General features: G+C 49.6%; 1 protein-coding gene across 1 annotated transcript in view; it reads right to left on the bottom strand.

Annotated features, from left to right (window-relative positions):
* Positions 1-3,907: 3,907 nt before the first annotated feature.
* SH3BP4 (SH3 domain binding protein 4) overlaps positions 3,908-16,835 on the bottom strand; it is a 15,707-nt gene continuing 2,779 nt past the window's right edge. Inside the window, exons 2-4 of the mRNA XM_009281862.2 lie at positions 14,307-16,669; positions 6,793-6,981; positions 3,908-6,551 (exon numbers count right to left, since the gene is read on the bottom strand). Of these exons, the coding sequence (XP_009280137.1) occupies positions 6,327-6,551; positions 6,793-6,981; positions 14,307-16,669 (2,777 nt within the window). The 3' untranslated portion in view covers positions 3,908-6,326. The remainder of the gene's footprint in view (positions 6,552-6,792; positions 6,982-14,306; positions 16,670-16,835) is intronic.

Raw genomic sequence — 16,835 nt, 5'->3', positions numbered from 1 at the left:
GGGGAGAGGGGGGAGGTACACGGTCCCCCCTTTGCTGGGGCAGAGCCAAGCAAGCTGCAGCTGTTACCAAGCATCCCTCCCCGGCTCATCGCTCTCTCGTAGCGAGGGACCAGACCGCATCCCAGTGACTCGCTTTGTGCCAGACGAGACTTCTCAAAGCGTCTGCTGGAAGGTTTAATTAATGTTCAGTGGGGGGTAATCAAAGCAGGGCAGGAACTCAAGGTTCGTTATCTTCCAAAGGCTGCTGAAGAGACAGTGGGGCCATCCTTTGAGTTTTGGCCACAAATGGTTGGTCCGAACTGCTTGGAGGAGTGGTTCCAAGATGATTTCAGCATACCATGAGGAAGGCTGCGGGATGGATTTGGTGATGGGCAGGGGAAGGAAGGGGAAACCACAACCAGTGGCGCTCCTGACGTAGAGCAAGTCTGTTAAACAGTAACAAAAATAACACATTCATCTCCCCAGCCAGAGGCTCCTTTCTTTTCATGTAGGACATCAGGGTCTTCCCACACAAATCAAACAATCAGTCACCCCTTGCAGAACTAACCACCCGACAAGTGAAGCTTGCCCCTCTTTCGGCCAGGTTTTGCAGCATACAGCCTTTTGGAAAAACACACCTTTGTATTCTGCTTTTTCCTGCTCCATTATAATAAAAAAGCCCAAATGTGTCATTTGTTGCTTGGAATTCCCTGAATTTCACCGATGGATTAAGCCTGCTGAGGTGTGAAGAGGCGAGCCCCAGGGGATGCTTCGTGTAAAGCCCGTTATCCAAAAAAAGGGCTTTCGATAGGAGGCGTGAGCGGGTCATACCACAGATACACAATGGCAGTTACATTTCCAGGGACAATGACCATCTCTGTTAATTTACAGTCATCCAAGCCCATGTTTTATGACGGATCAAGCCCAATTAAGTTTGCTTGGGTTATTAAAGTGGGAAGGTTATAAGAGTCCAGCAGACAAGGAAACCCAAACCTGGAACAGGACTGCTAAGCTAGATGTGCCTGGGGTGCCGGCAAAGCCCAGCACCCAGGGCAGAAGTCCAAGCGATGCATCATGATCCTCGCTGGATTTTCTACCCCCATTTTCCACAAAGTAAGCCACCGTGCCTCCACCTGGCATGGGGGATACTGCCATCAGAGGAGGGCAGATGCAGGAGACAGCACTGGGAACGATGGCCTTCTGGTGGCAAAAGAAACCTGCCAACAAGAGGAAGACCTAGGAGCAGCCCTTTAACCAACTCCTTTCCTTTAAGCACTCATGACCAACTCCTCACATTGCAAGATAGGAGTGTCCTGACAGCAGATAATCCACAGCAAGCATTTAATTGAGAGCTGGGAAGGAAGCAAAGCAATTGATTTTCAGCAGGGATTTCTAGGGATGAAAACAGATGCTCAGAGACCTCCAGGGTCTTTAATCAGAGACTCTAGTTTTCATTGCAAACTGCGCTGGGCGTCTGGACTCCGAGAGCTGGCAAGGACAAAGCAAAAATCATAGACACAGCAGCTTTTCTGTACAGACACTGATAACCCAGAGGTGACTTTTCTTTCTCTTCCCCTTCTGACGTATCTTCTTCAGTCATTTAGTGTCGAGCTGAGCTGATACCAGATGATCATTCAATTTTGATGACTGAAGTAAAGGAGAAAATGATGCGAATGCATTTCCAAGGTGACTCAAGCTGAAGCAGGTCATTCCCTTGATTGGCCCGAGGAAAAAAAGCCAAATCATTTCCTTGAAGTTGAAATATTAGAGGGAGTCAGCCAGCAGTGAAGCAGCTAATGGGGAACTGCCCAAATCAGATGGCTACTGCCCTTCGTGCCCAGACCACATAGGAACGAGGCAGCACATGGTGAGGCATCCATGGTGGTGCATCATCCGTACCCATCCTGGCGGTGAACCTGCAGTGCCGGGGCAGTCAGGAGGGGACCGATAACCCCAGCAGAAACCAACCCTTTACGCAAATAATTCAGAAATAATTCAGAAAATGCCACAACAGACCATTGGTGGGACATCATCTCACACGTGCTCCCTTTTTGCTTTCCCACTGGGTGTACCTGTGCTGGAGGATGGGTTTTCGTGCCATGCTATGTTGTGAAGCTCCCAACATCAACCACCGCCCCAGCCATGGGTTACTGGCACTGACCAATTTCACAGAGGAAAGGAAACAAGTAAGGACAGACAGGCAGCTGAGTTAAGAGACCTTCTTACCAGCCGAGACTTGCTAGCAATTGGAAATGAGGGGAAAGGCAGGCAATGTGATACACAGAAATCTGCAGGTTTCAAGGAAGCAAGCCAACGCATCATTATTGGACCAGCAGATCCGTATGTGTAATCTAATCCAGGATCATTATTCACCTGGTTTTATTCTCAGTTTCCACACATCTCAACGCACGTGTATCTGTGCAAAGCAAGCAACGAGCTGTTCTAGGAAAGCATCTGTAGGAGACATCAGAGGGCTGAGAAGCAGCAGCAGCAAGTAAAATAGTGGCTCAACTGCATCTTCCCCCCCGATTACAACTTTGTCCCAAAGGCACCATTTTAAAGCCCAGTTGTCGGCCACGACACAGCTGCTCTCCAATAGCCACGGCCGAGCCTTCAGGCTGCAGCAGCCCTGCTCTCTCCAGTGAGCCTCAACTGGGGTCGTGAATTGACTGAAGCACAGTCCAAATCCCATGACAGCCACAGGTCCGGGCACCAAACTGAGCGGGGACAACGTAGCAAGGGCTGAGCGAACCTGGGCTGGAGGAGTATGCTGGTGGTACGTCCAACACCCTGCTGTGGAGGCCAACACTGCTCCTGAAGGTAGGGCTGAAAAATTAAATGGGTTAGATGGGAGAATATCTGCTTGGGAAACAAGGGACTGCTGAGATCAGGAGACAAAAGGAGGAGAGCCAACAGCTGGCTCCTGGTGCATCATCCCTGGAAGAGTCTGGGAAGAACTTGTTTGCTCATTCCCTTTGACGATGCAAAGGGATGTTCGGTACCTTCCTTAGCTCATGAGTTCCACAAAAAGGTTACTTTCTTATTTGTTTTCCCCACTCTCTTCATCTTCTCCTAGGCTAGACCTTGGTTTTGCTTTGGAAATCAAGTCACAATATGCCAAAATTTCAAGCCTCTTTCCATGAGCCAGGTAGCCTGGTATCAGCAGGGTCTGGTACCAGCTCCATGTGCTCATTAGCCACCAGCGTGCACCCTCCTGCAAGCTCACCCTCCTGCAAGCTCATCCTCCTTGGAAGGAGGGCCTGAGGCATTCAGGAGATGACACAGTAACACCCACCCAGGCATGGATGGAGCAATGGGTGCCAAGCAAGGTCCAAGCATGTCCTTGTGTCTGACACATCCTCCTCGCCACCCATGAGATGTGGCAGTCCTGGCTCAGCAGCCCAGAGGTGCCTCCCCGTGCCAGACCACAAGATATGCTTACCAAAGATGAAATCAAACTATCACGTCTCCTCTTCGCCCTCGGTAAAACTGAAGCCACAGCCAAACATCTGAATATTTCACTTTCATGGCTTGAAATCTTAACTGTTCATATTGGGAGCACCACAACCGCCTTGGCTAAATACAAGGATTTTTTTCTCCATTCAGAAAACAGCCAGAAAAACATCTCCATGCCAAAACAAATCCTGCAACCAAATCTTTTCCTGCTTCACAAAGTTTCTTACCTAGTGCTTGAGCATAAGCAGCACCTTGGGAGGCCAGATCGTTTCCAGCGACTTTCCCCCAGAGAGGGCAGGATGGAAAGGCACGGGGAAGGAGGATTGGACCGAGATCAGCCCCAGAGGACTGCTGGCTCTAGATGTGGAAACATGCTGCGAGAAACACGTCATTCACATGGTGGAAAACCCACTAAATTAATCCCATGCATCCAAGCTGCTTTGAGACGAAGAGACAACAGTATATGATGTCTACTCAGGAGCACTAGAATAGTAACAGCTTTAATTAGAATTTTTTTTTTTCCCCAAAAAACTTTTTCTTTAAAAAAAGAAAAAAGAAGGAACATTAAACAGTAAGTACAATAACCAGTTACTGCACGAAGGGTGGTAATGCAAAGCCCAGATGGAGCTTTTGGAGGAGGGTCCGATGTTTAGTGGGCAGAAGGCATCCAAAGGACACACGAGGAGGGACTGGATTTCAGACTGAGGACAGGGACAAATTAATGCAGCAGTTACCCCACAGGCTCTGAAACGTGCCAGCCGTGCTCCTGCAGGTCTCAGGGAGGGCGCACACCATCAATGAGCTGAGCACAGCATGTTTTAGGCTGCTGCTGAAATGTTAAGCTGGCTATATGGAGTACCTGAGGTAGTTAGAATAAACAAGGGGGAGGTAAAAAAAAAAAAAAAAAAAAAGCTGCAATTATTCAGGGACATCCCTGAAACACAGGAGGCTCAAATTCCTGCCCTCACCTGCTGCTGACACCCTCAGGGGCCCCAGGGCAGTGCGGCTGTTTTCCAGAAGCCCAGACCCTGCGCAGGACCGACCCCTCCTACACAAGTGCCACTTCGGAGAACAGCAAAAGCCAAGATTTGGGTAAAACCCCGGGAGAAAGCCTGCACATATGCTCTGGCAGGATGCATTCGTTATTGCAATGGAGATTTTTGCTCGTGCATGGAAAAACGTGCTCTTAGGGTGCCTTAGGGAAAGAGAAAGGGGACGCATAGTGGGCTCGGCTGCTGCCAGACCCTCTCTCTGTGCTAAGTTAAGTTGCATAGGAAACTCCTTAAAGCCCCTGAGGAGAAATTTAAGGTGCTATTTACTTCTTGTGGGGTCCGGTGAGAGTGACTGTTTCTGGGGACATGATTTTGGGAAGAGGAGAGGAGACCAGTCCCTCCCAAGGCCACCGTGCTGGCACAATCTGCCAGATGCCTTTCCCATTCTTTGTTTTTCTTTTTTGTTTGGAGTAACCTGAAAGAAAATAATCTTTTAACAACTAACCTTTCTGCGGTAGCAGCATGTCACTATAGACTTCGCACTTAAAATAATCTTTCTGTGCAAAAATATTTCCCTCCCATGTAAAATATTTGAAAGCTGGGGAGCGGAAGGAGGAAGGGAGGTCATTCAAAAGACTCTGCTATAAAACAAATAGGGAAAAATACGGGCACTTGGTGCTACAAATATTTAGCTCGATGGCACCAGGTTTATAGCAAAGACTATTTACAAGTTAAACTGGACTTCAGGAGCCTTGAAGAGCCCCAGTCGAAGCGCTCTGAAATCAATGACAATGAGCATTAAGTCACATAGCACATCAGGAGCATCTCCAGTGAGCTCAGAGTTCAAATTAGGAGAAACATTTTCTCTCTTCCTTCTTTTTTTTTTTTTTTTTTTTTTTTTTTTTTTGGGTTTTTTGTGTGTGTGTAAAGGGATATATGGATGGCAACAATTCCCTCCCCTTTTCTGGCCTCTTCCCCAGAGGAGGAGCATCTGGAGAGGAGCAGCCCAAGCAGTTTGCTGCCATGGCAGGGTGAGCCACTCTCACCATCCTCCTGGTCTGTCTCCCAAGGAGGTCTCTGCTGAACCCCAAACCTCCAGCTTCTTCCAGAGATGTCCTACAGCACCCGGGCAGGACAAAGTGGAAGGGGCAGTGACCGCTTCTCCTGGTAAAAAATGGTACCCGTGCATCTGAAAACAGGCAACGAGCATCTCCCTGTCCGCAAATGAGAAAATGCATGTTTGCAGAGACATGAAAATAAAAGAAAAATCAACCAAATGGCTCACAGGGCCTGTGAATAAAAAAAAAGCAGCTCCTGTTTTGGTATAAGATGCTTATTGGGCTGAGGACATTCCGAGTTCATACGGTGCTTTACAGTCACATCTGGTAGTCTGCCAAAGCCTGACCGTGGTGGTGGGGGAGGGCATTTACTGTGCTTCCTCTTAAAATATGTATTTACATGACTCACATTCGTCTCAAAAACGATAATTTAAAAGCAATTTCTACAACATAAAAAACAGCCACAGCTTCCCCCTAAAGTGGTTACAACCTTTACTGCTTATTACAAAAATTAGACTTTTATTTGTAAATGCCTAAAAAATGTGATCTCTTTTGTGATCCCTCCCCACCCCCTTGCCCCCTTTAAAGTTTTTTAGTAAGAAATAGTTTAACTGGTATCAATGCCATATGAAAAGCCATCCCCCTCTGAATGCCTTCCCATCAAGGAGGGGTGTCTCCTGCTGATTTCCAGTCCTGGTGGAGAACTTGCAAACTTTGGCCTCTTAAAAGCCGGGGAAAGCAACCTCCACTTCTTTTTAAAGTCAACTGCTTAAAAGAAAGGGGAAAAAGCACAGAAAAAAAAGCAGCAAGTGAGACGTGGACAAAAACATCGCCACAAGAGCTAGATGGCAAAATCCTCGTGGTCTTGCGGGCTGAAGGCAGCTGCCCGCAGCATGTCCAAGGAGTTGACGAGGATCAGGGTGCCGGTGAGATGCTTCCAGCGCTTGGTGATGGGGTTCTTCATCTTGTCCAGCCCGGTGTGCAGCTCCTGGATCACGTCACGGTAGCTGTCACCCATCTGGCTGCTCCAGGTGAGAAGGAAGTCGTATGCTGGCTTCCACATGGCCTGCAGCAATGGAGCAGAGGGAAGAGGAGATCAGAGCTGAGCTGGATGGCCAGTGAGCAAGTGATGCCATCCCTAACACACCCCCATCCCAGAACAAGCACGTTCCCAGGGAATAACACCCACAAATTTTCCCAGCACACCCAAATCCCTTTTATCCCCCAAAGGTGCTCCAGAAGAACATGCTCTTGGAGGTATCTGCAACCTAGGGGACCCATGGAAACCGAGACCCATCTGCTCTCACCTCGCTGTCCACCGCCCCCATCTTGTCCCGGTGCGGGGCCTCATAAGCATCCATCTGCTGCTTGGAGACCTTGGCGAGCTTCTCAGCGAGCTCCCTCCAGCGCTGGGACACCTCCACAGCTGTGGTCAGCAGCACAAAGTCCTGGATGAGTCGGACAACCAGCCCCTGGCAGTCCATTTTCAGCAGAGCCTGAGGGACAGTGGTGAAAATCAAACCAGAGAGTGAAGGCGGGCCTTAGATGGCAGGTGACCAGGGGACTGTACAAGGGAAGTCCCTCAAGAAGCCACCCCAAAAATCCTCCCACCCCCCTTCTGGTGACAGCTGGTGAAATTAGGCCACCAGGCTCGACAGAAGAGTAATCCCATTAATTGAACAATGTACCCTATCCCTGTTCAACAAGGCTTGCAGCCTGGGCTGGCCAATGCAGCCTTATTTTCTGGGCAACCCCTCAAGATGTTCAGGCGCCACCATAAGCAGTTTAAAGCATCCCAGGGCTGAGAAGAACAGATGCCTTTAATCAAGGAAACTAATCCAGTGTGGTCCGTGCAGCTTGCCTCCCCAAGTCCAGAGGAGCACCGTCCTTCAGCACAGATGGGTGGGTATGGGCCAGCCAGAACATTTTGGGACGAGACCTAGACATCAAGCCTCGGGAGATGGGCTGGGGTGAGACCCAAGCGAAGGGCCAGTTGGTAGCACTACAGGACCATTGCTTGGCTTGGGATGTTCTTGCTCTTCTCATCACCCCTCTGCCTTCCCATGCCAGATCAGAAAACACCTCCTTCCGCGTCATTTCTTGGCCTAAAAGCTGAGATTTCTGCAAATGGTTTTGAAGAAGTGGGGAAGAGGAACTGCAGCAGTCACAATTTTCTAGCTAGTGATAACTTAGCCAGGAAAAAAAAAATGACAGAGCAGCGTTAGCTCCTATCTTTAGGTACCAGATCACATTAACATCTGCTCAAAGTGGAAAGCAAGTTGCAACAGGGGAAAACCCACAATGCAGCCCAGGAAAGGAAGGGTTTAAGTGACAATTATCAGAGGATAGGATCTGACCGACAGAATAAACATCCCACTCACCAGGGCTCCCCCATCCTCTGCCAGAGCCCGTGGACCGCAACAGCCTCAGCAACAACCCCAGTTCCTGGACAAATCCCACCTCAAACTTCAAGTGGCTACAGAAAGGTGGTTTATATTATGAAACGGGCATCCCCTTTTTAAAACATGGAAACCAAGCAAACAGACCTCAGACTGCCTTGGGCGATAGTTTGCTGAGTACCCTCTTGTTTTCCTATGGCCAGATCCGGAGCTGTGGCACCAGCAGACTCAGGATGGTGGCTCCAGGATGGGTGAACACCAAGGGCTCAGCATTTCAACAGAAGGTCTCACTTCAGTAAAGGCAAACCACAGCTCAGGGATGCAGGGGACAGCCCCCCCCGAGGGATGCTGAAAACCAGTGAGGTCCCAAGGAACCACACTGGCACACATGTCCCCATTGGGAACATCACCCACACCTTCACAACAGCACGGGGCTGGTTATTACAGAAACCGTGGATGTGGTAGTCCACACATGGCCAGAATCCTCCTGCTTTCTGCCGCCATGGGAGAAAGACATCCTCTCCTGGCACAGGAGGGTCTGGACAAACCCCAGCTGGTTTGGCTCTGGGGCAGAAGAAGGGTTAAATCCTTGCATAGGTGGTTTCACAGGCACAGTTGGGAAAAGATGGGAACATCTGAAACCACTCCAGCAATTTGCAAAGCAAATGCATGTTGATTTTTCCCTTACGTGTTTCCAGCTTAAAGCTGGGCTTGAACCTAATTACAGCTGCAGACCAGCATTTGTTTGTTCCTCAAGTGCTTACACTGGTTTCCTGTACTAGGAGAGAAGTAATAAACCCTCTTGTTAAGCAAGCAAGGAAAATACATTTAAAAGAGCATTACTTTTTCCTTTTAAAAAGGGCATTAAGAAGCATTTAGATCTCACACCTGTGCCATAACTGCCTCCTCTCCAGCAATGCTACCTTACCACCCCAGATTCATCACCCTCTCCTCTGCAGGCAGAGGATTCAGACGGTCCTAAGGAAGGGCAGATTTAGCATCCTCAAACCTGTGTTTCCAGGTGGCTTGGATTGCCTGCATGCAAACCCTGAAACAACCTGGTATTTAGCAAAGCAGGCTAAATGAGCCGCTTGTTGGAGGCTGAGTGGGTTCGAGGCAGCAGAGAAAGCCACTGGGAGCAAACTGCGCCGCCGGGGTTAAGGATACAGCTGCAGGAGATGGACTCTCCCGTTCCTTCTGCTGCTCAATGTAAAAAAGAAAATGGCATCAAGTAAAGCAGTTGGGAGGCCATGTAACTAAGAACTGTACAATCGCTTGAAGCAACAGCTTTGGAAGAGACTGATTGCTCCCCGCAGCGCGTTAACTCTGAAACCTACTGACAGCCACAGAAACACCTACTTCCTGCACTTTGCCCCTGGTGATTTGAGCTGGGGAGGCTCAACATGCACACTATGGGCTGGGGAAAACGCGGGCAAGTGGGCAGAGGTGATGGGAGATGGGGACAGCACCAAAACCAGGTGGGGATGGGGTGCAAGAAGGACACACAGCCACTAAAGTCGGAGCCAAAGGGGAATATTCGTGCTATGGGCTGGGGAAAACGCGGGCAAGTGGGCAGAGGTGATGGGAGATGGGGACAGCACCAAAACCAGGTGGGGATGGGGTGCAAAAACCCCCCCCAGCCACTAAAGTCGGAGCCAAAGGGGGAATATTCGTGGTAACAGCGACGCACTTTTTTTGGCCTGGGCACAACTCGCTCCCTCTGTCACAGAAATACATGAAACCTGTGCGGGCATGGGGCTCTCCTGGAAGCCCTGACAGCTCATCCGGGATTATCAGGGCTCACAACAGATTTAATCCTCCGGCAGGCGCTTTTGGGATTACGCTACAATTTCTTTCCACCCTCCTCCCTTGCCCTGGACAAACCTCCCTGGATAACTGGCTACACCCACTGTGTCTCCATCCCTCGGTACCCAGTCGTGCTCTCTGCCAAGGCATGACCTGGGCTGTGCCTTCCCAGTGCCCTCCAAAGCATTTATTAACCTCGGAGTGGCTCCAAGCCTGCTCCAGCAGTCAAGCACACAGCAAAGGAGATGGTTTGATATTTAAATCCCAGTTCAAAGCAGCGCAGAAGCGCCTCTACTTAAAAGGCATCCAGAGGAGGCTGAATTTGCATCCCGGCTCTGAAATGCAGAATCCCATTTCCCATCCTCTAATGATGGAAATCAGCATCTGGAAGAAAGCAAGCCAAGCCCGAAGCAACAGGCAACCCCAAAGACCACCTGCAGATGCGCGGCCACCCCTGCCCGCGCCCATCACCGCAACCTTCATGGTCCACTCCCGACTCTGTGAGCCTCCAAGTCCTGCTCGCTCTCCCATGCACAAATACGCAGCCTCCCGTGGTCCAGCCCTGACCCCCACATGCTCCGGAGGAGCCATCTGAACTGGGGCGGGTCTTGTTTCTTCCTCACCTTTGGCCAAACTAAAGGAGTAAAAACCTTTCTCCTTTGCCCCAGAAGTGGAAAGCATCACCAAGTTCATGTGTGCCCACCAAGCGTGGTGCAAGACCCACAAGGAAGCTGTTATGGAAACAGACTTTTTAAATTAATGATGTTTTTTTAAAATAGGATTTAAATCAGAAAGCACCCCAGGGGATCTAAGTGTTATCATGCATTACTCACCCCCTGAAACGTCTGTACAGTGTTTGGTGGGGGAAGCAAAGATGCGGTTACCATAAGCAGTAATATTTAGTGTCCCATTAACCACTGAGGGGATGTGTGCCAGGGCAGGGATGCAACCTGAGTGCAGCAGGCAGGGCAGGCAAGCGATGTGCCTGGGGCAGCACCATGCTGCAGCTCTCACCTGGCTCCCATGCTCACAGCCCTGGGACTTCCTCAAACATGGGGAGAAAGGTGTCATTTCAGGAGAAGTGATGCCAAGTGCCATCAGTCAAGTGCAATCACAGGCAGCTTTTTTTTCAAGAGCAAAATTGCATGGGAACAAGAGCACAGAGCCTGCAACTGCTGCACTGGGGATGGAAAGGCAGTAAAGATTTCCTGCCAACCCCAGAAAATAAAGGTGGGTTGTCTTATACTGCCTGCGGAGCAAGGAGGCTGACAACACAACAGCTGAAAGGCATCGGTGGCATTTCTGCAGCTTTCTATTAATTGATAGGGGAGCAGGGCAAGACTTACAAGTGTTGCGCAGTGCAGCTTCCTTGCTGGAAGCTTGCAAGCGACTCCTGTGCTGCAAGCAACTTGGCTATGCAAGGACAAGCCATGTCCTACAGAAACATCCCCACCAACTTCAGCATGGTGCAGCATGGTTCCTTAGGGAAGCAATGTCCAGGATCTACACGTGTGGTGGGGATTTTTTCCCATGAAGGCAGAAAAAGGGCAGGAGTCTGGTTTTCCCCCGGACCCAAATTCAGCACAGGGACTACCATTAGCCAGCAGATTGCTTTGGGGTGGAGGAGCAAGAGGGGCCCAATGTGAGCACCCTTGGGCTGGCATGCTCCAGGTGTGCCAGCACAAGGTCCAAGCAGTGGACACCCTCCTCTGCAGGACATGAAGGACTGCTTGAGCCCACCAGCAGTATCTTTTGGTAGAAGAAAGACAGCGTGCAGATACCTGCAGTCAGAACAAACAACAGAAAACAATGGGGGGGGAAAAAAAACCCCATCATTGCATTCTGAACGATCTTTAGAAGTAGCCCAGAGAAGGAAAAGCTCATAGCTTCCACAGGTCTCTGCTGACATGCCCAGTGGCATTCCCAGAAGACCCATGTTTTTCTCAACAGCAGTGTCTGTTGGAAAGGATGATAAATGCTCTGTAAGAACACCACATTGAAAATCCAGAGAGAGAAATGCTCTGTCTCATCACAGGTCTAACCCCAGCTCCCAAGGACCAGGTACTGCAGTCACTGCATGGCCAGGTACCGGTGGCCCAGCTGCAACGAGGTCTTCTTGCATCTGTGCCCAGGTGTTTTTAGCAAGAGCATCTGGATGCTGCCTACTTTCGATGGGCAGAGAGGAGGGAGGGGAGAGGTAGATTTCTCTTTCTGATGTGATGACTAACTTCTGAGCAACATTCCCCTGGTTACCTTCACACCACTGCTAGTGCTAGATTAGAAAAATAGTAATTAAATGCAGATTACTTATTAACTAGTCATCACAACCAGGCTTTTCCGTGCTTGGCTGCTCATGCATGGCTCTGCCACTGCCATTTCGTGTACTCAACACTGAAGTCAGATAAGCCTGCTTACTGCCTCTCCCTTCACAGTCCCTTTGAGAGGAGACAACCAACTTTAAGATGAAACGGCCAGATCAGAGCTTAATCCAACTGATTCTTCTTGCCAGCAGACACCAGAAAGCAAGTCCATTTGTTACAAATAAAATCAGATTTAAACACAATAAAATACATTACTGCTCTGTTGTCATCCCCTGAAACATGTTTTTTAAATTTTTTTTTTTTTTTTTAAAACAGGCTAAATCTAATTTCTCCATAAGCTAAGGAGGATTTGACAGCAGCAAGAGGTTTAGAAGAAGCATCATCTTCCACCAGGAAGGGAGCTCATCCTTTATCGACGGGCTCAGACTCACAAAGAATAGGAAACAGAGCCAACGCTCAGGATTAGCCTCCATTCAAACAAGGAAAATAAAACCTGCTCTGGGACTCTGCACTCCAGGCAATCCCTTGGGGAGCTGGATGTTTTCCTGCAGCTTACAGCCCTCCCCTTGAGTTAGCGGCTCCCTGAGTATCCAAAGAGCCTTATCTTTCCCTTTGTCTACCCACTGAGGTCTGACATGGATTTTCCAAGACCTACAGACTGTCTGGGACCCCTGGAGACAAAGGAAATAGATAAAAGGCACACTTACAGGTTTGCAAAGCAGTAAGGCAAACAGCACGAAGCCCTTGCAAGCATCCAGCAAGAGGAGAACAGATTTCATCCCATCATTCACCAAGGCTAATGATTAAAGGAGCAAACCCTCCCTTGGGGGAACCACGGGGCCAGACACCAGCCTTGGCTACCATGGTGGGTATTTTCCCTTCCTGGATGGCCCAAGAAAGAAGAGAGACAACCGCATATGATGGCCAGAAGAACCCCTCAACAGAAGCAGCATTGGTGGCATGACCTGGCACCTGAAAGTCAAAGCTAAAACATCGACCCACGGGCCACAAAGTGGTACCCAGGCACCGGGAACTCACTGGACAGTATTTCCATGAGTAACGAAAGGTTCCATACTCTTTGTAACACCTTACAACTCATACTCGGATCCTCAAGTTTCCACCCTCTTATTAAAGGGAGTGGGAAATGAAATATTTCATTCGGCTCCAGTCCTCTTTACCCAGGCTGCCTATTCCTAATTTTGTTTTGCATGCTGCTGCCTGCGCCCATCATCATCAAGCGAAGCTGTCGCTATTCCTTAATTCAGTTGGCATTTTAAACCACATGATTTGCCGTAACTCGGTTATCCTGCTTCTGCGGGAGAGCCTGTTAAGAGGCGAGAGCTGCAAATCTCTTCCAGACGTTTCGTTCTGTATTTTCTTTGGCTCACTTCCTGTGAAATGCTAGAAATGATCACGAAGATGATTTCTCATAAGAGACTTCCTAATGGCATCCTAGAAATACTTGCAAGCAGCACTTCCCCAAATGCCTTTCAGGACAGAAGCAAGCTGGTCATTTCAATTCGCAAACGCAATCCACAGTTGGACGTAAAGCATCCCAGCTCGGAGGTGCCCTTGGTTTAGCTGCCACTCAAAGAGAGATGAGGCAGACATAACACGACATTATTACAGAGGAATCTGAGGTTGTTTCATGAAGGTAAAGGTGTAGCATCATTCTTCACAGCAGCTGTAAAAACCCCTCTCTGGCATGCTTTGACACACCTAGTGATGCAAAAGTATGTGACCTGAGGGGTGGCTCGCCTACCCCACTCTGTATAGGAAAAGCTTCTGTGTTTCTTGTCTTTCTTCCAGTTTTCCATCAGTATTGCCTTCAACGATGCACGCTTTGACACTGGGGTTGAGACGACCAGCAGCTTTCAGGTAATTCCTCGAAGTGTGCATCATTGAAGGTTGAAATGTAAATAAATACCCAGCAGCAGGGACCAGTTGAGTGCCATGAACACTGCACCAAAATCACCTTGATTTTGAGGGGCTTCAGATTAGCTACCTTCCAAAGCAAGCCTGTTGGCTGCCCTCACGCAACATGTACCTACCATATTTCACCCAGTGCATCCCTCATTTATACCCATGATCCCATTAAACCAGGAGCCCTTCGATGAGTCCAACTGCAGGGCTGAACCTCCACCTGGCTGTGCCAAGCAGCCTGCAGAAGATGGACATTAACCCTAACCCTAACCTTCTACAGACTGAATTAGGAAACTTCCACCTCCCGTTCACCCTAATCACTCTGCACAGCAGGGAATTAAGACCCCACCCCTTGTCAGACCTCAGACTCACCGTCATCAGCTCCTTCTGGAAAGATTTCCTCTCCTTGTTCTCGGTGTTGTTGCAGTCTTCCTTCAGCTTCTCCAAGACGGAGGCCACTCGCTCCGGCTCGCTGTCCAACTCCGCTCGGCAGAAAAACGTGAGCGGCAAGTTCAAATACCCCAGCGCATCGGCAAAGGACCGCCAGCTGCTGAGGTTCTCCATGAGCAGAGTCCTCACGGAGGCATAGATGTAGGTCAGGAACTTGCAGGGCCTCAGGATCTGCTCGAGCAACAGGCTGGTGGTGAGATCTGGCCCAGAGAAGTAGCTGGGCTTGACTTTCCCAACCACCAGCACGTTTTTGGTGTGCACAAGGCCTATTTTTCCCTGGTAGTAGCCAATATACCACTCCTTGGTCCACAGCTGCCCTTTCAACCTGATCTTCTCCTCACTGAGGAGGGCTATGACGTCTCCTTTCTTGTACTCCAGCAAATAGTGGTTCTTGCTTTGCCGCACCACTGTCTTCAGCAGCTTGCCGTACTTCAAGCTCAACACCGGCCGGTCCTGAAAGACTGGATACTTGGCGATGGCAGCCAGAGGTGAAAGGATGATCTTTCCGACCTCGTTCTTCTTGAGGAACCGCCTCTGCCCTGTCAGTTTGATGGCACTTTTTGGAGGCGGCTGCGGTGTCTGGACGCAGAATTGGGTCAAAATGGCATCCTTGTCATCCTTGACCTGTACCCTTAGCGTGAAGTCTGAGAGCTCGTTGGGGTCGTGGGATGCAATGGGGAAGATAAGGCGGCTGACCTTGCCCAGCTTCATCTGGAAGCCCCGCACAATTTTGGCTTGCTCGCTAGCTTTCACCTCATAGTTGGTCATGTTGGAGAACATGCAGAGCTTGAGGTCCTGAGGCCGTGACAGAGCAAACTGATGCTTACCCCAGAGCTGGAGGGCAACAGGAGCCGGGCTGTGGGACTGTCTCGTGACCTCGTTCACCAGGAGAGTCTTGGGAGCGCATTCGTGCCCAAAAATGGCCACAACCGTTTTAAAGGAAGGGTGAATGTGTTTTGGGCCGTAGACGCCAACTGTGATCCTCTTGCTGATGTAATCCCAAACAGTGTAAGGGTAGAGGATGTTCTGCCCCTGGGCTACGGCCGCGATGTACATGCAAGGCTCCAGGTTCTCCAGCTGCACCTGGATCGTATCTCCATACGAATAGCTCAGCTGCATCGGCGTGTACGGCCCTTCTTTCATGTCACTCCGCAGGCACTGCAGTCCTACCAAACTCTTGCTCATTATGTCATTCTTGACCTCTGCCGACACCTTCATCTCCAGAATGATGAAGGTTTTCACCTCCATGTTGCTGAGTTTGATCTGCAGGACTGGGCTGATGGTGCTGCACTTGTCACTGTTCAGCTCCAGTGGCGGATCCAGCATTGCTTTCATGGAGATCTGCTGCGTTTCCCCAGGGCACACGTGACCTTCTGGCACATGGATGCTGATGTTAGTATCTGGAAGCTGGACGGCTCCACCAGAGCTATCCAGCTTGCAGACAATGTTGGTCTCCACCGGTTGTGTCTGACCCCAGCCAGGATTTTGACCAAGCAAATCCAAGTCATGGCAAGACCGAGCCAGCTTCCTGTGGTTCAGCCACGCCGTCCTAAAATCTTCCCGGCTCTGGAACTGCTCAGGGGTGGGAGACTTCAAACCGCTGAAGAAACCCGACGATGCCGGAGCATCTGACTTAGCTTGAAGAACAGACAGTTCAGACAAACTGTAGGAGCGTTTACTTCTGAAGAAGGGATTGTCCCTTTTCACGGGCTGTTCCAGATCCAGCCTGTTTGTGGATGGAAACTCATCAAAAATGTTACCTAGGCTGCTATTAGCGGCCGAACTGGAAAGAGCTGAAGTAGGAGCCCCCGTGTCAAAGAGCAGCAAGTCAACAGTGATGTTGGAGTTGGACTCTTTGTCCAAGCTGGGCAGTGTTTGCAAATTCCCATTCAGAAACGGGTTCGTCTGGACTCCGTTCAAGAATGGGTTGTTATTGTAGGGTTTCGCAGAGTTTCTCTTCACGTCAGTCCATTCTCCAAGCAGGTCTAACTCCTTGACCCCCTCATCAGGGCTCTCCAGTAGATTATCTATCATCCCGCTGTCCGTTAAGGAAGAGTTGCGGTAGTTTACAGGCTGGACGTAGGAGGAAGGGATGTAACCCATTTCCGTGGTGTTGTGAGCGTACCACCACTCACCTCCTGATGTGTCTAAGACATAAAGGTGGTCCCCCTTGGAGAACTTCAAAGTGGTGAAATTAGTCGGACAGTAATCTTTGATTGCTATTACTTCCTTCGCATTTCCAAAGGACGTGGGATTGTCAACCAGCAAGGCACTAGGAGAAGGCACTGCAAAGCCAAGAAGAAAAACAGCACTGTAAGCAATCCACAAGAACGTCACAAATTTTTATTTCAGGTAAGCAATCTGTGCTACTTTAAGCGGTGAAATAAGGTAGTTTTAAAGCCTCTCAAACCTACAGGTTATTCCCCCCCCCCCCAAAAAAAAATTTTTAAA

The sequence above is a fragment of the Aptenodytes forsteri genome, unplaced genomic scaffold, assembly GCF_000699145.1.
Source record: "Aptenodytes forsteri isolate BGI_AS27 unplaced genomic scaffold, ASM69914v1 Scaffold443, whole genome shotgun sequence".
Taxonomy (NCBI): Eukaryota; Metazoa; Chordata; class Aves; order Sphenisciformes; family Spheniscidae; genus Aptenodytes; species Aptenodytes forsteri.
Note: the sequence above shows the minus strand (reverse complement) of the source record. Positions and strands in the feature narration are given on the sequence as shown.